The sequence below is a fragment of the Halichoerus grypus genome, chromosome 5 (assembly GCF_964656455.1).
Source record: "Halichoerus grypus chromosome 5, mHalGry1.hap1.1, whole genome shotgun sequence".
Classification (NCBI taxonomy): domain Eukaryota; kingdom Metazoa; phylum Chordata; class Mammalia; order Carnivora; family Phocidae; genus Halichoerus; species Halichoerus grypus.
In genome coordinates, this window is record NC_135716.1 from 81,478,240 (window position 1) to 81,501,671 (window position 23,432).

Below are 23,432 nucleotides of genomic sequence, written 5' to 3' on the forward strand. Positions count from 1 at the left end.
GGTTCTGTGTGCCTCCTGCACTCGAATGCCTGTTTCCTTCCCCAGATTAGGGAAGTTTTGAGCTATAATTTGTTCAATAAAACTTCTACCCCTTTCTCCCATTCCTCATCTTCTGGGACCCATATAATACAGATACTATTTTGCTTTATGGAATCACTGATTTGTCTAAGTCTCCCTTCATGATCTAATAGTTTTCTTTCCTTTTTCTTTTCAGTGTCCTTATTTTCCATCATTTTATCATCTATATCACTGATTCTCTCTTCTGATTCATTAATCCTCATTTTTATGGCCATCACTTGGGACTGAATCTCTGTAATAGCATTTTTAATTTCAGCCTGACTAGATTTTAGTTGTTTTATGTCAACAGTAAGGGATTCTCTAGTGTCTTCTATGCTTTTTTCAAGCCCAACTAGTATCTTTATAATGTTGTTTTAAATTCTAGTTCATACATCTTACTTATATCCATATTGATTAGATCTGTGGCAGTGAGTACTAACTCCTGTTCTTTCTTTTGGGGGGTGAATTTCTCTGCCTTGTCACTTTGTCCAGAAACGAAAGGAAGAAAAAAAAAAAAAAGAAAGAAAAAACCAGCAAAAACAACGTAACAATAACAACAACAACTTTAGAAAGTGTTTCTGGTGTATGCTGTGTACTCTCTGCTGCTGTGTTTTGGCTGTTCTTTCCCACTGGCCCGTCCACTACAGTGTTCTTCCTTTGCTTGAAGTGGAGAGTGTTTGTACCTTTAACTAGGTGTGCTTTGATTTGTTTGTCAAGATAAGCCTAGGAAAGAAAAAAGAAAAGAAAAGAAAAGAAGAAAAAAAACGGATGATCCTGGAAAAGGAAAAGCAACAAAAATGCAAACAGACAAAAAACTATAAGCTTCACATCTGCCATGTTCTTTCCCTCTGACTTTTGTTAATCCTCAAATCATATTCCTGGTTGTTCAAAATAGTTGGATGCTGTGTTCCAAGGATGAGGAAGCTCAGTGTCCCCCTACAACTCTGCCATCTTAACTCCAGTAATGATCTTTCTCTTTTATTCTTTATTTTTTATTATAATTTTCTTGTATCTACAAAAGTTATAATGCCATTTTAAGTTCATTATAATGGTTTTTGCCCTTTCCCCTTGGTCAGGGTTTAGGATTCAGTATATCCAAATCGGGCCAATGATTTGCCTGGGAAGACCCTTGTAGTCAGCAGGGCTGGACCATGAGAACCTGGCTGGTCTGAGGTTCCGTTGGTGCTACTGGTGTGGATGGCATAATCAGGCTGAGGATTCCATTTGGCTGGCTGACAGGACTGGGCAGAGAAAGTGACTTGCATGTGAGGAACTGTGGGTTGGGGTGAAGGGGGTAGCTCACATGGTTGGGAGGTTGATTACAGATAGGAAATTAGAGTAATACTGAGGAAAATGAAAGCCATGTTTTCTCACTGTTGGATAAGGGAGTTATAAATACGGAAATAGAGAAACCTAGAGTCAATTCTGTGGTAATGATGTACAACTGGAGATATTGGTATAAAATCATGATTTCAGATATAGATGAATAGATGGAAAGAAATAGGTATGGATTTATGTGCATATGTGCATGAGTTTACACACATATACTTCTTTGCTCTATCTGTTGGGAGGGCCTAGAGACAATAACCTCCCAATAGCAGTGAGCCCATCTAGTACCCAGACCTTTGCTTCTAAATATCATTCTCCATTAAAATCAACCATGGCTCCTTCAAGAGATGGCTGTTTCCAGAATAAAGCACAGATGAGTCTGAAACATCTTACTCTGTCAGAAAGTAAGGAAATACTTAAAGAATGATAGGGACACATCCAAAGGGCTCATGAAGCAGCTTGAATCCGGTAAATTTGAACATCCAAATAAACAAAAGTGAGATTATAATCCATTGAACAAAACTGAGTCCACTGGTCCATACTGATATAAACAGTGAATACATAAATAGGGAAATAAGCACGTAAGTATAGGGGAATGCCAACTACTAAACGTAAAAGGTATGTTGGACTTAGAAAACTACCACTTGACCACTATCAGAGTAATAATTCAGGCAAGATAGTCTCAATGCGTCTTCCTATAAAATATTTGTTACATAGTTATTAATTTGTAAGTATGAGATACTTATTACTTAACTTTAGAGTGGTGAAGCCAGGAAAACACCACCTTTTTTTTCCCTTTCAAGTTCTTATTTAAATTCTAGTTAGTTAACATATAGTGTAATATTAGTTTCAGGTGTACAATTTAGTGATTCATCATTTACATACAATACCCAGTGTTCACTGTAAGTGCCCTCCTTAATACCCATCACCCATTTAGCCCATCCCCCCACCCACCTCCTCTCCGCAACTCTCAGTTCTTTCTTATAGTTAAGAGTCTGTTTTCTAGGCAGCTCTTTCTGCCATGGGTCCTGTCCCCGTGCTTTAATAATTAAAAAAAAAAGTCTCTTTTCTAGTTTGCCGCTCTCTTTTTTTCCCCCTTTGCTTGTTTGGTTTCTTAAATTTCACATATGAGTTAAATCATATGGTATTTGTCTGTCTCTGATGAACTTATTTCACTTAGCATAATACCCTCCAGCTCCCTCCATCCACATTGTTGCAATGGCAAGATACCATATTTTTTGATGGCTGAGTAATATTCATTTGTATATACAGACCACATCTTTAGCCATTCATCAGTCGATGGACACATGGGCTCTTTCCATAATTTGGCTATTGTTGATAGCTGCTATAAACATCGGGGTGCATGTGCCCCTTCAAATCTGTATTTTTGTATCCTTTGGATAAATACCTAGTAGTGTAATTGCTGGATCATAGCATAGTTCTATTTTTAACTTTTTGAGGAACCTCCATACTGTTTTCCATTGTGGCTGGACCAGTTTGCATTCCCATCAACAGTGTAAGAGGGTTCCCCTTTTTCTGCATCCTTGCCAACACCTGTTGTTTCCTGTATTGTTAATTTTAGCCATTCTGACAGGTGTAAGGTGGTATCTCATTATAGTTTTGATTTGTATTTCCCTAACGATGAGTGATGTTGAGCATCTTAGAAAACACCTTCTTAATCAATTGATAAAATACCACAGCACTGGGACAAATCAACTGAGTGCCTCCTGATATGAAGACAGTATTTTTATGTGGTATTCCCGACAAAGATGCGTAACTTGAATCTATTCATGAGATAACATCTGGCCAATCTACATGGAGAGATATTCTATTAATTACTGATCTCTGTTCTTAAAAACTGCCAAGGTCATAAAAGATAAGCGAAGATGCAGAAATATTCAATTTGAAGAAGAAAGAGACATGACAACTAAGTGCAGTGCATGATACTGTATTGGACTGTGGAGTTATAAATGATTTGGGGGGAACAACTAGCAAAATCACATTTTAAAAAATGGTAGATATCTCAGGAAGGGCAAAGATTTCTACAAGATTATCTGCAGTTGGGAGTTTTTCTGACAATCTTCAAAGATTTTAGATACTCTTTGTAAATACCCTGGATTTGGCTTACTATCTCTTTTTTTTCTTTTTTTTAAAGATTTTATTTATTTATTTGACAGAGAGAGAGAGACAGTGAGAGAGGGAACACAAGGGGGAGTGGGAGAGGGAGAAGCAGCCTTCCCGCTGAGCAGGAAGCCCAATGTGGGGCTCGATCCCAGGACCCTGGGATCATGACCTGAGCCGAAGGCAGACGCTTAACGACTGAGCCACCCAGGCGCCCCTTACTATCTCTTTTTCAATCTCTCGATGAGCCAAAATGGTCTAATTTCCTTTTAAATTAACTATCAAATTATCTTTACCATTGGGGTATCCTCTGTAAAAAGATACAAATAACCAATTAATTCAAAGCAGTGCTACCAATCTAATTGTTAAAATTTTATTAAAAATAGAATCTGTTCCACACAAAAATGCCCAATTAATTTTGACAAAGTTGCAAAAGCAATTCAACAGAAGAAGGACAGCCTATCAACAAATAATGCTGGAACAACTGGACATCCACAGGCAAAAAAGGGGAACCTTGACCTAAACTACATACTTTATTAAAAAAATCAACTCAAAATGCAGCATGGACTCAAATGTAAAATTACAAATCTTCCAGAAAAGAACATAAAAGATAAACTTGGGTACCTAAAACTAGGCAAAAAGGCTTGACTTGCCTTTATGACAAAAGCATGATCTATAAGAGGGAAAGTTAATAAATTTGACTGCATAAAAATGAAAAACTCTGCTCTGCAAAACCCCTGTTGAAAGGATGAAAAGACAAATTACAGACCCTGAGAAATATTTGCAAATCATATATCTGACAAAGGCTTTGTATATAGAATATATAAAGAACTTCCAAATTCAGCAGTAAACAAAGAAATAATCCAAACAGAAAATGGGCAAAAGACATGTATAGACCTTTCACCAAAGAAGTTATACAGATGGCAAATAAATATATGAAAGGATTTTCAACATCATTAGTTCTCTGGATGAATCTCTAGAGACAACAACAACAACAACAACAACCAAATAGCTCCCAAAGGAGCTGTTACAGGTCAAATTGTGTCCCTCCAAAAAGATCAACTGAAGTCCTAACTCTAGTACCTCAGAATGTGACCTAATTTGGAAATAAGGTCTTTACAAATTTAACCAAGTCAAGATGAAACCATGACAGCAGGCCCTTATCCAATCTGACTGGTGTCCTCATAAAAAAGGAAATTTGGACACTGATCCACAGAGGTAAGACCACATGAAGACACATAGGGTGAAGATGGCCATGTGCCTGGGGTGATGTGTATATAAAGCCAAGGAAGGCCAAGGATTGCTGGCAAACACTAGAAGCTGGAAGAGGCAAGGGAGGATTTTCCCCAGAGCTGTCATAGAGAGCATGGCCCTGCTGACACCTTGATTTCAGACTTCTAGCCCCCACAAGTGTGAAATGATAAATTTCTGTTGTTTTAAGCAATCTAGTTTTTGGTACTTTGTGCAGCTGGCCTAGGAAACAACACTGATATATATTGCATGGTTTCATTTGTGTAACAATCACAAAATAACATAATTATAATGATGACACCAGATCAGTGCTGATGTCAGTTTCTTGGTTTGGGTGTTGTATGGTGGCTATTGTGGGCATGGGGTGTTAGTATGGGAGAGGGTGTACACTATGTATTTCTTTGAAGTCTATTGTGAATCTATAATTACTATGAATCTAAAAAGTTAGAATAATTTTATTCAAAATAAAAGTTAAGGGGGTGCCTGGCTGGCCCAGTTAGTAGAGCATGTAACTCTTGATCTCGGGGTTGTAAGTTGGAGCCCCAGGCTGGGTGTAGAGATTACTTAAAATATCTTTAAAACTACATCAAAAACTAATGATGTACTGTATGGTGACTAACATAACATAATAAAATAAAATATAACTTAAAAAAATAAAAAAAGTTAAATACAAAAAATATGTCTTTCACTTGCATGATTAGCCATTTGTATAATGGAAATACAACGGAATCTTCTTTGGTAACTCAGGTTCTTGCAGTGACTCATTGTGCCATTCTTAAAGTCAACTGTCACTGTAGAGTGTATAGGTGATTGACTTGACCACACAGTGGCCCTGGGACTTAGCTTATTTCAATTTCTCCCTGAGGAAGCTGGTTTCTGGTGATTCTCTGTCCCACAAAAACAGAATACAGGAGATAGAAAATTTTAGTGCACTGAGGAATCTGTTCCATTGGGTTCCAAGCCCCTACACTTCCTAAATACCACCAATTCTTTGGTACATACACCCACTGAAACCCATACTTGCTGGCAGGCTGCACCTATGTTAGTGGAAGCATATTTCTTGGCAGAAAACTTCGGACAGGAGGGTATCAGTGTTTTCAACCAGCCACAAGGCAGGGTTCCTTCATCCAGTGAGACAGATGATCTGCAGTTTGTCTTGCTCTGTCCTGGTGCTGCCCTTCACTGGGGCCATTGTCAAGACTAGTAGTGGTGTATCTGACACCTGTTTTTTACTTTCCACCTCTGCTGTCAGCTGGGGCTTTGAGCAGGCAAGGCTCTGTGGGCAGGAACATGTGGTATACTGCCCCTGAGGACAGTATTCCATCTGCAGCGTAAATGGCGGCTGCACAGTGAACCACGGCCTGATGTCACGCCCTACAACCTGGAAGGTGTGCTAGAATAACAGGAGTGTGCCAGAGGCCAAGCATGTCTTAACATCCTGAGCGTTCTGCAGACGGTGGGGGTGGGAGGGAGTTCGCAGTCAGCCTTCAGTTTGCTTCAGGGTTGGAAGGTAAGAGACACCTGAGGTGCCTGGACCTCCTCTTCACTATGGGCCTGTCCCTGTGCCTGTTGAGCCACATTCTGGGATGGCTCACAGGAAGCACTGTGACTGACTAATGTCAATCACTCTCTTATTCCTCAGGAGATGTACCAATTCACTAAAAGGTGAACAGAGAAAAGGAAAACAAGGATTGAACAATGGGTTGTTTTGTACACCTCAGGTGACAGATTTACATGGACGTTCCTCTCTGAGTTAAGGTCAACCAGAGGTTTCTTTCTTGCAGAACTTATACCATATGTTCAGCTTGCCAAAAACATCCCTTTCTCTTGTCTGCTTCTTGCTGATCTGTTGAGTGGGAAGGCAGCAAACTAGCAGCTCCTCTAGGCTGCAGCTCCCCAGCTCTGCTGAGGCCTCCCAGGGGCCGCAGGGCTTCCTTCCCCTATTGATGGCTCAGAGTTGTTGGACAGTTCTGACAGGCGCTAAGCTCAATCCTGAGATTCCTTCCTCCCTCTCCTTTCTTTCCTTTCTACAATCTGTGTGCCAGAAAGGAACTCACAGTGCCGGGCTGAGAAACTTTCAGGTGAGCTATGCCTAGGTTGTTTCATACACAGTACTTACCACAGTGGCTGGCAGGCTGCACCTGCACAAGGAATGGATTAATTGCCTCAGCATGGATCATGCATAAATGGATTTTTAAAATGCTTTTCTATTTAGCACCCCATTAATTTCTATGAGAGGTTATCCTTTAATAAACTTTGTAACACCTTATCAGAAAGAGAAAGGAAGAGGGATTGATTACCTGTGGTCTTTGATAAATCACTCTGGCATAGAAACTGCAACGGGTACTAAGATCATTGGTCTGGAAAGGCATTGAAAATGATTAGAACACCCCACAGAGCACACATATACAGTAAAAATAATTAAAGACCCTGTTAGGAACACAGATGTTACCTGGAGAATTTCTCTTAAGAAGCGGGGAACTGGAGGCTGGTAAAGCTTAGAAATGGGGTCTTCTTCAATTATTTCAATTTGCCCCACATTTGGATGAGCAATGAGGATGTAACAGAAGCTAGGAGGAGGCACATGAATTTTTACCTGTTTAAAACGAAGGCAAAGGTAGAACGTAAATATGCTAGTAAAAGATTCAAATACACTATTAAAATCTACTCTTTAATATATAGGTATTTATTCACAGTTGCATTCTATTTCTCTGGAAAGTTGTATAAGAAATAGATTATGTTGTTTATCTCTAGGACCAAGCATAAGAACTTTGATACTTTTTGAATTTACCACAGATTCAAGACTTCATTTAAAAAATTCATTCTTCAGAGTATTCTTGAAAAAACCATTTAGAAACTTTTCCCTCTTAAATAATCTAGAATTGGGCATTTTTATTTTATTTTTTAAATTTTATTTTATTATGTTATGTTAGTCACCATACATTACATCATTAGTTTTTGATGTAGTGTTCCATGATTCATTGTTTGCATATAACACCCAGTACTCCATTCAATATGTGCCCTCCTTAATACCCATCACCAGGCTAACCCATCCCCCCGCCCCCCCAAAACCCTCAGTTTGTTTCTCAGAGTTAGAATTGGGCATTTTTGACAACTATTTTCCTGGTCTAATACTGTACAGAGTCATAGTTTTAGCAGTCTGCTAGGAAGTCAGCTACCACACAAACAAGACAGCCCCCCGTTTTTAGCTTTGGGAGCTATGGCCCAAAGTAGCTGCTAGTCAGTCTGCTGGATAAAACTGAGGATGAAGAAGAAGGGACACATTTTGATCAGTTTTGCTACATGTGAGCAACTACCATAAACAATTTGATGCAGCAGGAAAATGGAAATCCCTGGCTCACCTGGTGGTTGAAAGAATATCCATGGAATTTATTTATTAGGTTATGTGAGTTTGTGCTCTAATTGGTAACTGAGTGTTGGTTCTAATAGTGATTGGGAGGTGGTGGGGAAAACATCCTGTGTCTTAATTAGGACGAGGCTAAGACCCTAATTGTTGCAATGGCATGCAATGGCTGTGGCTTAAAAACATCGCCGTAAATTAACTGCAAGAAGAATGGAATTGCATAAGCAGAGAAAGCAGCCAGAGTTTGGCCTTTGGAGTGAGGTGAGCAAGACTGAATCTCTGTCCTCCTGGCTCTCAGTCCCTGGACCTCCCCTCTTCAGAGATGAGGACTATGGGTGGGGCCTGGCTCAGCAGCCGGCACAGCAGGTAGTGACCAGGGGAAGCTCTTCCGATGGTGGCTTACCTCTTCACAGGCTCGGCCATGGCCAGGTGCTTTCAGAGGCATCACTGGAGGCCACATGGTATCGATCAAACCGAAAAGCCCTGCTGTCCTGGAAAAAGAAAGGATGTTGTCCATAGTATTCATCACTTAAGTGCCTCTTTATGATCTGGTCATATGCAGTTTTGCCTAACAGACACCATCCCTAATGCCAAGGAGACACCATTCAGGATGCGTGGTGATTCAGATGGGGAAGACAGTGTCACACAGACCAACAGGCCTTTGAAACTGCACAAGAACAGGAAGGATATTGTTCATTAAATTATGATCCATCTCCCAATGAAGTATTACACAGCCACTGAAATGGTTACATAGAAAATATTTAAAGATATGGAAAAATGTTTGATACCTTGCTAAGTGAAAAGCAGGCAACAAATGTCTTTATGTATATATCTATGCATGTATCCACATGTAATAAGCCAAAGGAAAAGGAGACTGAAAGATATAAAAAATGATTTTAGTGCGTATCTGAGTAGAGCTTAGAAGTGATATTCACTTTCTTTATTGGGCTTTTATGTGTTTCCTTTTTCCAAAACAGGTATGTGTTACTCACGTAAGAAGAAAATTATCTATTTATCAAATTATCTAAAATAAAGAATAAAGCCAGACACAAAAGGACAAATATTTTGATTCCACTCATGAAGTTCCTAGGGCAGTCAAATTCATAGGGACAGAAAGTAGAATGGTGGTTGCTAGGGGCTGAGGCAATGGGAAATGGGCAGTTAATGTTTAATGGTTTGGAGTTTTAGTTTGGGAAGATGGAAACATTCTAGAGATGGATGAGAGTGATGGATGTACAATAGTGTGAATGCACTCAATGCCACTAAAAATGGTTAAGGTGGAAAATTTTGTGTTATGTACATTTTACCACAATGAGAAAATCCTGTTTTAGTTGCTATAGGTATGAGTGTGTGTGCATACATGCACACATACATGCATATCTCACAAAGGCTTCTTAGATTTTGCTCTAAGTTTCAACAATATTAATATATAATATGTTGTTTACTTTTTAAAAAGCTTGTGTCCTTAATAATTAATGTGACATATTATTATTTCTTTCAGTGTTTAATAGCAAGTACTGTTTTAGGTGCTTACGATCTAGCAGTTAACAAACCCGAACAACTCAGAACCTGAAAATCATGTACTAGAACAAGACTCAAGCACTTCCCCACCTCCTTTTGGTTTCTTACACCAATTACAATAGAAAAAGCCCACGGAGAGTGTGGCCTGTGACAAATACCCAGCTCAGTATCATTCCTGTGAATTTTCAGGTTCTGGGTCAAAATCAAGCACAAAAAATAAGCAAAGGCAGGGAATCACATGCTAAAAAAGGACTGCCTAGTGAAAATTCACTCTCTTCCTCTCAGTTTTTTTTTATTTTTGTGTTTAAAATCTTTTATTTATTTATTTGACAGAGAGAGACACACAGAGAGAGCACAAGCAGGGGGAGTGGCAGGCAGAGGGAGAAGCAGACTCCCCGCTGAGCAGGGAGCGTGATGTGGGACTCATCCCAGGACCCTGGATCATGACCTGAGCTGAAGGCAGACGCTTAACCGACTGAGCCACCCAGGCGTCCCCCTCTCGATTATTTCTGAGAAGTACACTGCTGCAGCTATTTGTGTGAGTGATGGACAGGGTTAGGTGACCCAAGGCCAACTAAGGTCAGGAAAGGCTGTCAGGGAAGGTTCGGAGGTGCGCTCATTTGACTTCTCACTGCCCTTCACCAAGACTAAGGAACTGGGTGGGCCCACTGTGCCTCTGGGTGAGGGGAAGGGAGAGGGAGAACAGGACACGGACTGTCCGCTTTCTCCCTGTCTGCCATGGGCCCAGGACTTCCTGTTCCCGGCTTGGCTCCTTTCTTTTCACTGAGCATGCCTCCTGACTCATGTTCCTCCGCCATCCTCCCACTGTTTGATGTGAGCTCCCCAGGGGATGGGCATGGATTTGTCCCAGTTACATTTCCACTGCTGCAGAGTAGTGCCCAGTTCATATAAAGTGATCAAAAAGACTTGGTTTGGTGAATGAATAACTGACACCCACTATCACAAATGCCTACATACTTCATTGCAGAAATCAGACCTAGCACCTTTTGTTTTTAAAGATTTTATTTATTTATCTGACAGAGAGACACAGCAAGAGAGGGAACACAAGCAGGGGGAGTGGGAGAGGGAGAAGCAGGCTTCCCGCTGAGCAGGGAGCCCGGACGTGGGACTCGATCCCAGGACCCTGGGATCATGACCTGAGCCGAAGGCAGACGCTTAATGACTGAGCCACCCAGGCGCCCCAGACCTAGCACCTTTAATATGCTCATTTCCTATTTGTAAGTCTGAGAAATGCAATGTTCGAGCACAAACAGCTATTTTCTACACCAATAAATAACCTGTTTCTCACTTTAGACCTGACTACATTTCTAAGACAAAACTAAGATGTTACTCAAGCCCCTTGTTTAAGAGGGAGTGGGTGCAGCATGGGCCTTGGAGTCAGACCTGTGTCTCGCTCTAGCTCTGCCTGTTATGTACTATGACATCTTAAAGTTGCTGAATTCCTGGCCCTTCTGTCTCCTCTTCTCTAAAACTGGGAGAGACCAGCATGTAACTGCTGTTACTGCTAGGAGTGAAATAAATAATGCATGTACAGCATCTACGAGGGTTTCTATGCTCAGAATACATGTTTCTGTTGTGTGGAGTCCCATAAACACCATGGCGACAGGGTTCTGTGGTCAGTTAGGGTTGCGGTGTGCAGCATATCTGTGGCTTAGCAGGACACCCTGGAGTGGTAGACTCTGGAAAACCTTGTGTAAAAGACACATGTAAAATCTGGACAAATGGAAGTTTCTTCAATTTATAACCATGAAATCCTTTTTGGTGTAGTCACTATTAATATCCCAAGAAATCAGTGTTCCCTTGGAATTATCTTTGAGAAGTGCTGTACTACGAACATAGTCTTAGAAAAGTTCTATTTGAATTTAATGATGCTAATTTAGAGGATGCTGCTAATGGCTAATTTTAAAAGTTTGTACTGGTTACAAATTTATATTTCAATGTAGACTCTTATGTATAGGATCCCTATGCATTAAATAAAAAGCTTAGTCTTATAAAAAATCAGCTTCTCTCCTGTCGTGGAAAATAGATATGATTCAGATGGCTGTTGTTGCTCTGTGAACTAGAACCTTCGTCTTGGGCAAGACACACGTTCCTCGAAATGACTCCAGCCTCTGAGTGGGACAGACTTTGTGCTGAAGCTAACTTTTGGCACAGTTAGAGTGTATTGTTCTTCCCACTTCAGTTCATTCCCTACCATTCATTTTTGCATAAGGTTTCACTTTGTTGCATAGGAAACTCATTCTTAAAAGCCATCCCTTTAAAATATGTTTAAAACAACAAACAAGCTGCCTGACAGGGTAGAGGCTACCAAAAGTTTATATTTTAATTTTTAAAAAAGTTTACAAAATAAATATTTAATTAAAATAGAGAAAAAGGACATACAAAGTCATTATGTTTATAAATATGATTAAAAAATCTGAAAACGTCATTTTGCCAGAATAAATTTCTTAGGATATATCTTAATTTATAGATTGCATAAAGTGAATCTGCAGAAAAATTTGGGTCACATCTCAGAAAATTAGGCAGCTTCTATAGCTACATTTTTATTTATAGTAACAGATGTGCTTTTTAAATGGGAAGACATCAAGATACATGCACATATTAAAATTATATTTACCAAATTGCACACTTAACATATATTTTGTACATTTCGTTATGTACATATGTACATATCGTTATGTATATATTTTTTACCACAGTAAAAAATTATATTTACCACAAAAAATAAGTAGTATTTTGATTGGGGTCTCTCGGGACTGTTGATAGTTCATAAAAAGGGGTATCCTTTCTGTATGAGATGTGATGCAATATGAACACCCCAAATTCTTTACTGTACCATAGGAACATAGAAGGTGGTATAAACCCCATTTTTTTTAATAAATTTTTTTATTGTTATGTTAATCCCCATACATTACATCATTAGTTTTAGATGTAGTGTTCCATGATTCATTGTTTGTGCATAACACCCAGTGCTCCATGCAGAACGTGCCCTCCTCAATACCCATCACCAGGCTAACCCATCCTCCCAACCCCCTCCCCTCTAGAACCCTCAGTTTGTTTTTCAGAGTCCATTGTCTCTCATGGTTCTTCTCCCCCTCTGATTTCCCCCCCTTCATTCTTCCCCTCCTGCTACATTCTTCTTCTTCTTTTTTTCTTTCTTAACATATATTGCATTATTTGTTTCAGAGGTACAGATCTGAGATTCAACAGTCTTGCACAATTCACAGCGCTTACCAGAACACATACCCTCCCCAGTGTCCATCACCCAGTCACCCCATCCCTCCCACCCCACCCCCCACTCCAGCAACCCTCAGTTTGTTTCCTGAGATTAAGAATTCCTCATATCGGGCACCTGGGTGGCTCAGTCGTTAAGCGTCTGCCTTCGGCTCGGGTCATGATCCCGGGGTCCTGGGATCGAGGCCCGCATCGGGCTCCCTGCTCAGCGGGAAGCCTGCTTCTCCCTCTCCCACTCCCCCTGCTTGTGTTCCTTCTCTCGCTGTGTCTCTCTCTGTCAAATAAATAAATAAAATCTTTAAAAAAAAAAAAAAAAAAGAATTCCTCATATCAGTGAGGTCTTATGATACATGTCTTTCTCTGTTTGACTTATTTCGCTCAGCATAATACCCTCCAGTTCCATCCACGTCGTTGCAAATGGCAAGATCTCATTCCTTTTGATGGCTGCATAATATTCCATTGTATATATATACCACATCTTCTTTATCCATTCATCTGTTGATGGACATCTTGGCTCTTTCCACAGTTTGGCTATTGTGGACATTGCTGCTATAAACATCGGGGTGCACGTAGCCTTTCGGGTCCCTACTTTTGTATCTTTGGGGTAAATACCCAGTAATGCAATTGCTGGATCATATGGTAGCTCTATTTTCAACTTTTTGAGGAACCTCCATACTGTTTTCCAGAGTGGCTGCACCAGCTTGCATTCCCACCAACAGTGTAGGAGGGTTCCCCTTTCTCTGCATCCCCGCCAACATCTGTCATTTCCTGACTTGTTAATTTTAGCCATTCTGACTGGTGTGAGGTGGTATCTCATTGAGGTATAAACCCCATTTTTAAAAGAGATATGTCACAGGGGCGCCTGGGTGGCTCAGTTGTTTAAGCGACTGCCTTCGGCTCAGGTCATGATCCTGGAGTCCCTGGATCGAGTCCCGCATCGGGCTCCCTGCTCAGCAAGGAGCCTGCTTCTCCCTCTGACCCTCCCCCCTCTCATGTGCTCTCTCTCATTCTCTCTGTCTCAAATAAATAAATAAAAATCTTTAAAAAAAAAAAAAAAGAGATATGTCACAAATGAAAAAATTCATACTTTTCAAGTGTACAGTGCACTGATTTTTAGTGTATTCATAGAGTTGTGCAACTTTCACCACTACTTTCAGAATGTTTTATCATGCCAATACTATCCCAGATACACTCCCTGCTGTGCCCATTAGCAGTCACTCTTGCTACTGATCTACTTGCTGTTTTTATGGACATTGTAAATAAATGGAATAATATAATATGTGGTCTTTTGTGTCTGGTCTCTTTCATTTAGCATAATTTTTTTAAGGTTCATCCATGTTATGGCATGTGTCAGTACTGCCCACTCCTTTTTTGGCTGAATAATATTCCATGGTATGGATATTATCCATTCATCAGTTTGTGGACATTTGGGTTGTTTCTATTTCTCAGCTGTTACGAAAACTGCCTCTATGAACATCCATGTACAAGTTTCTGTGTGGACATACATTTTCAGTTCTCTTGGGTAGATAACCTAGGAGTGATTTGCTGGGTCATATGGTAATTCTGTGCTTAACTTTTTGAGGAACTGCCAAACTGCTGTACACAGTGCTGTACCATTTTACATTCCCAACAATGTGGGGGTCATAAATCTAATTCTGCTTTCAAGTTAAATACATGTATTTTCTAAAATTTGGAAACATGAAACTTTGTATCTGGAAGGATTTATAAAAGAATTCTTAGTGGGGTGCCTGGGTGGCTCAGATGGTTAAGCGTCTGCCTCCAGCTGGGGTCGTGATCCCAGCGTCCTGGGATCGAGCCCCGCATCAGGCTCTCTGCTCCGCGGGGGGCCTGCTTCTCCCCCTCCCTCTGCTTCTCCCCCTGCTTGTGCTCTCTCTCTCTGTATCTCTGTGTCTCGAATGAATTTAAAAAAAAAAAAAATCTTAAAAAAAAAAAGAATTCTTAGTATTTTTTTCCTACATTCACTTTTATGCCTTTTGGACTCTGAAATTTTAACAAGAACATGTATTATTTTTTTTTTTAAAGATTTTATTTATTTATTTGACAGAGGGAGACACAGCGAGAGAGGGAACACAAGCAGGGGGAGTGGGGCAGGGAGAAGCAGGCTTCCCGCCGAGCAGGGAGCCCAATGTGGGGCTTGATCCCAGGACCCTGGGATCATGACCTGAGCCGAAGGCAGACGCTTAATGGCTGAGCCACCCAGGTGCCCCAAGAACATGTATTACTTTTATTATCCATCTTGAAAACCAAAAAGTTAGGGCTCTGTTAAAACAGTGGTAATCACTGGAGAGAAGTGTCTTAGAGTGAAAAGAGGATCCTCTTTAGTCACACACAGTTCTGGTCTAAGTCTATTGTGACCCCCCCACCAGTCATGGGGCTGTGGACATGTTTCCAGGGTGGTTGTGGGGACTAGAGAGAATGTATCTTTTGTGCCTGAGTGTGGCATAAATGGCAACGGCTATTGCTATTATTGGTATTTTTAGGTACTTTCAAATAAACTCCCAAAAAAGTAATATCATTTAATTCACAGTTATTTAACTATTACTGCTTTTTAAAACTATTTAATCAGTAATTCATTTGATTAAAAAAAAACTTAGTTTGAACTAACTATAGATTCACAGAAAGTTGTAAAGATAGTAGAGAGATCCTGTGTAGCCGTCACTTTCTTATAAATAGTCTAGGTGTGTAAAGTACTAGCATATAATAAGCTAGTGATACAAGTACTCATAAATGCAAAGTATACTCTTTTCAAAGACACTTACTGCTGTGACCAATAGCATAAGCAGGCTGTGGGATCAGAGATTTCCTTTAAAATGGTTTTCAACTCAGGGCACCTGGGTGGCTCAGTCAGTTAAGTGTCTGCATTCAGCTCAGGTCATGATCCCAGGGTCCTGGGATGGAGCCCCACGTCAGGCTGCCTGTTCAGCAAGGGAGTCTGCTTCTCCCTCTCCCTCTGCCCCTGCTCATGTTCTCTCTCTTGCTCTCTCTCTCAAATAAATACAATCTTAAAAAAAAAAAAAATGGTTTTCAACTCTTCCGCTCTTTCTAACAAGAGTTACGGGGGAGGGGACCAACTTGAGGTCATCTCCAGAAAAAGTCTCATAAATTTGGCATAAGAATCTGAAATGGTGTCAACACTCAGATGCCTCTCTTGGGGTTAATAAGAGTGAAGGTGCCCCAACCTAGGACAAGAATGGTGCACGGAACTGAATAAGCTATGCATGCTCAGAAAACACCAAATGGGTATATCTACTTAGAGAACTTTTGGCTGAGAACGGCAGCTCTCTGGCCCCTGACTCACAATGCTCTCAGTCATATGACGAGTTAAAGAGGACTGGGGTCAGTCCTGGGGCAGCAACAGCAGGCCCTCTGGTTGGCACTGGAAAGGAGGCTGTGAGAGTAAGGAGTGTGACTGAGCACAATATTAAAGAGGACTTTCAGAAATATATACAAATAGATGAGGAAGGAAATGGGGTTCCAGGCTCACTGCCATTTGAAACAATGCTAAGTTTATATATTTTTACACAAATTTTATAAATTCTTTGGTGCAATGAATGATTGACTTCCTCTGGTCTTATTATATCCAGTCTTATTTATCTTGACTGGTAGATAATTAATGCCATTTGGAAAACCAACTACTCAAGTAAGGGAAACTAAGATGTTCCTGGCCCCCAGCACACTGGAAGAAGGTAAAGGTGGCAAGTTTTTCCCTCTGCATACTAGATTAACTGATACTACCTGCTTGCTTGGCCTGTTTTCTGTTATTTTAGTGGCTATTTTCCTCATCTGATACTGTATTATCTAACTACTACTCCCAAGTCTTCACTGGGTAATCTAACACTGCCTGAACCACTTTCTTTTGGGTGTGGATAGAGTGGAATTTGCTCCAGGAGATTTAAACCACAATGGTGCTGTCAACTATAATAGGAAGGCAACATGTAAAGAAGCAACCTGGTCCACTGAGTTAGTTCATACCGAGAGAGATTTTTTTAAAGATTTTCTTTATTTATTTGAGAGAGAGAGAGAGCACAAGACGGGGGAGCGGGAGAGGGAGAAGCAGACTTCCCGCCGAGCAGGGAGCCCGATGCGGGACTCGATCCCGGGACTCCAGGACCATGACCTGAGCCGAAGGCAGTCGCTTAACCAACTGAGCCACCCAGGCGCCTGAGATTTTTTTTTTTTTTTATCAAGCATATATTTTGGGTATAAAATGTTCCTAAAATTTGCCATGTAGTTGGTAATTTCTCCATACCTACTATGATAGTAGTACTCAGAACTCTGAAACACAGATTATCTGAAAAATGGAATACTTCAGACCTATGTTTCTCAAAGTGGGGCTACCCCTGGAGGTCTCTGACACCTTTTTAGGTGGCCCAGAAGGCCAGAACTATTTTCTAAGACCTTATTTTCCTTTCTAATGAGTGCACAGTGGAGACTTCCAGAGGCCACAGGATGCATAATACTACAACAGTTTGAACGCAAGGCAAAAATGATACTCTCTTGTATTCTAATCAGGCAGACATTAAAGAGATCAGCAAACATAAAACAATACTACTCTTCTCACTAAAGTGGTTTTGTTTTAGAAAATATTTTTCATAAAAATGCTATTTATGTTATTATTTAATGGGTTTATTATTGGGAGTTTTAGGTGAACTAATAAATATTTTTTTTCAGTTTTAATTTCAAATATGCTAAGTATTTTTATAGACTCTTTTTAAATTTTTTTAAAGATTATTTATTTATTTATTTGAGAAAGAGAGAGAGAGCACAAGCAGGGGGAGCGGCAGGCAGAGGGAGAAGTAGGCTCCCCGTGGAGCAGGGAGCCCGATGTAGGGCTTGATCCCAGGACCCTGGGATCATGACCTGAGCCGAAGGCAGATGCTTAACTGACTGAGCCACCCAGGCGCCCCTATAGGCTCTTTTTTTTTTTAAGATTTTATTTATTTATTTGAGAGAGAGCAGGAGCACAAGGAGGGGGAGACGCAGAGGTAGAAGCAGACTCCCCACTGAGCAGGGAGCCCCACATGGTGCTCTATCCCAATACCCTGAGATTATGATCTGAGCCAAAGGCAGATGCTTAACTGACTGAGCCACCCAGGCGCCCTTCAAATATGGTAAGTATTAATTAATATAAGCCACATTTAAAAAAATCTCCTTGGGTTCTCATTAATTTTGAAGAGTATAAAGGGCTTCTGCGACCAAGAAGTTGGAACTGTTCTTTAAGCCTTAATGTTGCTTAAGACTGACTCCACCATTTTCCCTTTACGTCTGTCTGTCTCCCTCTATGCACTGGATGATGGCCACCTGCCATTAGAAGACATAGGCTGCACATCTTCCTCCACACAGCACTGGCTCTACGTGCCTGAACTCCTACCCATCAGAAGACAACAAGCTTAAGGAGAAAGAAAAAGAAGGTAACAGGCTTCAGGCATTTCCCTTAAGTTGTAATGTTTAGATATAATCACAGTGCAGTCTAAGAAATAATATCTTCCTTATTCCTGAATCATCACTAATAGTGTTCAACTTAGACAGGAATATTATTTTTAGTTGTAAAGACAACTTTCTACTCTTTGTAAAATTAGGTCAATGCATCTGGTTACTTATAAATAATATAATACTTCTCATCACTTTATACTTTCTTGTGGCCCAACACTCAACAAGAATATAGTAGTTCTAGAAGCAGGCCAATTGGCAGTGTTGAGAAAGACCTATGGGGATCCTGAGGAAGATGTCTTCCTGAGGACGGGAGCAGTTGGGGGGTGCACACTTGCTCCAGGAGAGGAGGCCCACTTCTGGGAATTGCCTGCACTCCCACTGTGAATGCCTTGTCAGTACCAAAGAGAACAGCAAAGGTGAAGCAGTCTTAAGGAGACTATTCCTGCAAGAACCATTGTTAACATTTTTAAAAAAAGATTTATTTATTTATTTGACAGAGAGAGCAAGCTAGGGAGAGTAGGAACACAAGCAGGGGGTGCAGGCTCCCTGCTGAGCTCCCCATTTCCTGAGCTCCTGAGCAGGGAGCCTGATGCAGGGCTCCATCCCAGGACCCTGGGATCATGACCTGAGCCGAAGGCAGATGCTTAACGACTGAGTCACCCAGGTGCCCCCATTGTTAACATTTGTGCAAGAATACAGGTATGAGAATAAGCAGAGGAGTCTCACTTGTAGATGATCAAAACCACTCTAGGAATCCGAGAAGGCAACAAATCCTCTTTTCTAGTAAGGTATTCCCTCTTGAAAATCCAGATATAAGCATAATAACAGCTACTAATAATTACTTGGTAATTTTATCATGGGCCAAGGACTGTTTTTAGCATTTTACATATATTAAGTTTCATCACAACCCTGTTTGTACAGATAAAAATCACAGCAAATTAATTGACTTGCTTAAGGTTACCCTTTCTAGTAACACGTGGTAGTTTAGACTTAGGTAAAAAGAAAGTATTTCTTCAGAGGCCTTACAGCCAACACGTGCCCTCCACTGCCCACGGCCAGGTGCCTGTGGTCTTGCAGGGCTGGCTCCCTTTCCTGCAGTGTTGCTACCTCCTACAGAGGGTCCGTGCCACCCCCACACCACACCATGGGAGAGCACACAGGTTTCCGGAGCCACCACCAGTAAGCAGCAAGAGGCTGAAGCCAACTCCATATCAAACCGCCCCATCAGGATCTGGTGACATTTTACAACTTTCTCATGACTGGGTATCATCTGGGTCAGAGTTATCTCCTATTCGCTACAGCACAGGCATCACAGCACCCGAGAAGATCCTGGCAGTCAGAATGGTAATAGGAGAGCCCTAGGAGAGGAGACTGTGCTGGAGAGAAGTTGGCATTCCCTCATAGGCAGAGCCCCTTGGTCTGTCCTGCCTGGGAAGGTGTGCTGGAGAGGCTGGGAGAAGGGATATGTGCACACACACTTGGGGACACTGGTCTCATCCCCAATGCATTTCTCGACCAGGCAAGGGGAGGTTACACTTGAATGGGGGTCTGAAGAGAAAAAAAGTGAAACTAAAGAATCAATGAAGTCACAGAAAGAAAATTTTCAAAGTAGCTAAATGAGGGACACCTGGGTAGCTCAGTCAGTTAAGCGTCTACCTTCGGCTCAGGTCATGATCCCCGGGTCCTAGGATGGAGCCCTGCATCAGGCTCCCTGCTAAGCCTGCTGAGCCTCCCAGCTTCTCCCTCTCCCACTCCTCCTGCTGGTGCTCTCTCCCTCTCTCTTCCATTTGAGAATTTTTCATAAGCCTTGACTTTCCTTTTAAGAAACCTATGGTTTCTAAATTTCTTCTGTCTAATCACATTTGTTTAATTAATCTAGTATCAGACTCTGCTAGTCATAAATACAGTTTTAACATAATTTAAGAAGAAAAAAGACTGTCTTCCAGAAGGTAGCTTATATCCCTTTATATCCTTTTATGTCATCTTCATTACACTCAAAAGAGAACTTTGAATTAAATAAGCTTTTGTCATGATACTGAAATGTATTTCCTTCAAAAAGGGTTTGGTCTACTAGAGAAGACATTACTAGATGGCCCAGGAGATCCTTAACAAATTGATAGGAGCCATGGAAACCTTGAGATCCTAATAAGATTAGATAACCAGTGATTTAAAATGTATCATTATGCTGGTGAGATGGTAACCTGGGGCAGTCACTTTGGAAAATAGTTTGGCAGTGACTCAGCAATCCTGATCTTGGGAATCTACCCTAGAGAACTGAGCACTTATGTCCAAGCAAAAATTGTATATGAGTGTTCACAGCAGTTATTATTACTCATGATAGTCAGCAAGTGGCAACACCCAAATGTCCATCAACTGATGAATACATAAATAAATCTGGTATATCCATATAATGGAGCATCAGGCAGCCATAAAAAGGAATGAAGTACTGCTACATGACACAACATGGATGAACCACGAAAACATTATGCTAAGTGCAAAAAACCAGGCATAAAAGACCACAGAATATATGGTTCCATTTATATGAGGTGTTCACTATATGCAGATCCAGAGACAGAAAGCAGATTAGTGTTCGTCTGGGGCTGGAGAGAATAGGAAGCAACTGCTAATGGGTATGGGGTCTCTTTTTGGGGTGATAAAAATGTTCTGAAATGAGACAGTAATGATGGTCACACACTTTGTGAATATAAGAACTACTAAATTGTATACTTTTAGAAGGGTAAGTTTTATGGTGTGAAAACAGAATCTCAATAAAGCTGATATCTGAAAAGTATAACTAACTTAAGACAAGGATCTCCAGCAAGGAGACCTCCAACCCCGACCTGAAATAAGTCCAGTGTTACACCCTCTTCAGTTCTGCTTAATGATTTTGCTACAAACATCATCTTTCTTCCCTTTCCTAGAAGCTCTCACCCAAACGAATATCAAAGCTTCCAGAAAACCAAAGGTTGGGGACTTCTGCAATCAAACAGTGATGCTGTCATCTTTACTAGAAAGCTTACACGGGACCCAATAAGCAGTACGAGGGCTGGGAGAAAAGAGGAGAGAGAGGCTGGGCAAAGCTAGACAATCCTTAACACCCTTCTTTTATAATGCCTGCTCTTCCCTTTCCTAAGTCAAGACAGGCAGGATGTGCGGCACTAGCTCTGTGTTCCCCTTGTTGGCGCCCCCACACCCCAGGTGAGCCAGGCATGCTGCTGACCCATGGGAGTGAGTCCATGACCCTGCACAGGCCTGCCATGAACTCTGAGATAGAGGCTGTATGTGTGCTGATGCCCAGTGCTTATGGAAGCTAAGGGGAACATTTCTCTACTAAGAATATCCCACAAATTCTTTATAGATGCAGGATATAACATTTTCCAAGGCTAGTCCACAGAATTTCAGGAAGGTACTTTTCAAACTGTAGATAGCTGGAGAAACTGAAAAAAGTAAATTAAATATACACCTGAAATTAAGCCTTTTGCACTGTTCCTTTCAATCACTGATTAAACTGCTATAATTACGTAAGATAAATTTGTAACTCTGGAATGCTTCACATTTAACAAGATATCTACTACTTATACTTAAAAATGTTCTTCTTATTCTCAACTCTTTCTTCAAGATTTGAGATATAAAAATATTAACTAGCACAATTTTGTATAGAACACGTTCTTTGCAAGTTTCTGTTCTACCTTAGCAGGAAATCTCTCTCTCTCTCTCTCACACACACACACACACACACACACACACACACACACACACGAAAACGTTCTTTGCAGGTTTCTGTTCTACCTTAGCCCGAAATATCTCTCTCCCTCCCTCTCTCTCTCTCTCTCTCTCTCTCTCACACACACACACACACACACACACACACACACACACTCCACTACTTAGTAAATAAGGAATTCCTGCAACATGTTGCTATCTGGAAGTCTGCAAAGTTCTAGGTCTTTCCCATGTCCCAGGTGGTATTTATTATTTCACATGTTCTATTCACTCACCAGTGTGGAGGCAGGAACACCCACATTTCCACAGAAAATCTGTCAGCCCATATTTTTTGATACATGTTTTTTACCAAACATTATTACAAGTATGCTGATACTTGGAAAAAAAAAAAAAGAAACCTGCCTCCTTACAATCTACTATCATGACTTCATATATCAAGTAGCCTCCCTTCTTATACTCTAAGACTGAAATAATTTACAATGGGGTGTCAAATAATGAAGAAGAAAACAGTAAAACACTCTTTACCAAGTGAGTGGACTCCAACCTAATTAATAAATCAATCTGCACTATTGCATGGACAGCTTCAGGGAAAAAACTATGGTGCTGGAAACACAGAGGTACAGGACCTTTCCCCCCAACTACTGGGGCAGGAAGCAATGTTAGCTGCCACCCTCCCCACCCCCATCCCACGCGTTCTGAAACTGGCATTTCTAAGCATATGTCATAGGAGAGGCAGCCTTACCTCCACCCCCACCCTACCCAATCACAGACAGTAACTAAGGGAAGGGATGGTGGTTTATTTTGTAATCAAGCATTTGGCATGGGCCACCGCACCCTGTACCCCTAAGCCCAACCCAAGTACAATCAAACTAGACTATGCTTCAGGATACCATAACAGAAGCAGAATTTGCTTTGGAGCCATTTAAAAGTGTGTTTAAGGTAAAATATTTACTCTTGATGAGCTTTAAGTCCCTCATCTATGAAATGGATAAAATAATACTTGCTTTAAGGGGTTATTTTGAGGATTATATACACGAATGCACAACCAGCATGGTATCTGGCATATGATAAATAGTAGCCCTTGTTATTATAAACACCCTTTTGACTTCTTTTACATTTTACTGTTTCCCTTGATGCCTCAGTTAATCTCATTACCTGTAAGCAGATTTCTTGGACCTGGGGGAAGGAGACCCAGCCTCCCACTGTGCTGGGTGTGGTCCCAGGAGAGCTAAGGGTCATTTCAAAGAGGCTTATGATACTTCATGAGGCCCTGCCTGTAGGGTCACAAAAACAAGTCTAGTTACATACTCTTGGCCCAAGCAGTTCCACTTTGGGAATGCTATCCCCAAATCAAAGT

At 40.9% G+C, this 23,432-nt stretch overlaps 1 protein-coding gene across 10 annotated transcripts in view; it reads right to left on the minus strand.

The window, feature by feature from the left end:
• Positions 1–23,432, minus strand: part of SPIDR (scaffold protein involved in DNA repair) — a 602,461-nt gene that overhangs the window by 31,866 nt on the left and 547,163 nt on the right. For all 10 annotated transcript variants that reach the window (XM_078072412.1, XM_078072415.1, XM_078072413.1 and 7 more), the window contains 3 exons: positions 8,526–8,613; positions 7,211–7,354; positions 7,059–7,118 (listed from right to left, as the gene is read on the minus strand). In XM_078072412.1, coding sequence (XP_077928538.1) covers positions 7,059–7,118; positions 7,211–7,354; positions 8,526–8,613 — 292 coding nt within the window. The remainder of the gene's footprint in view (positions 1–7,058; positions 7,119–7,210; positions 7,355–8,525; positions 8,614–23,432) is intronic.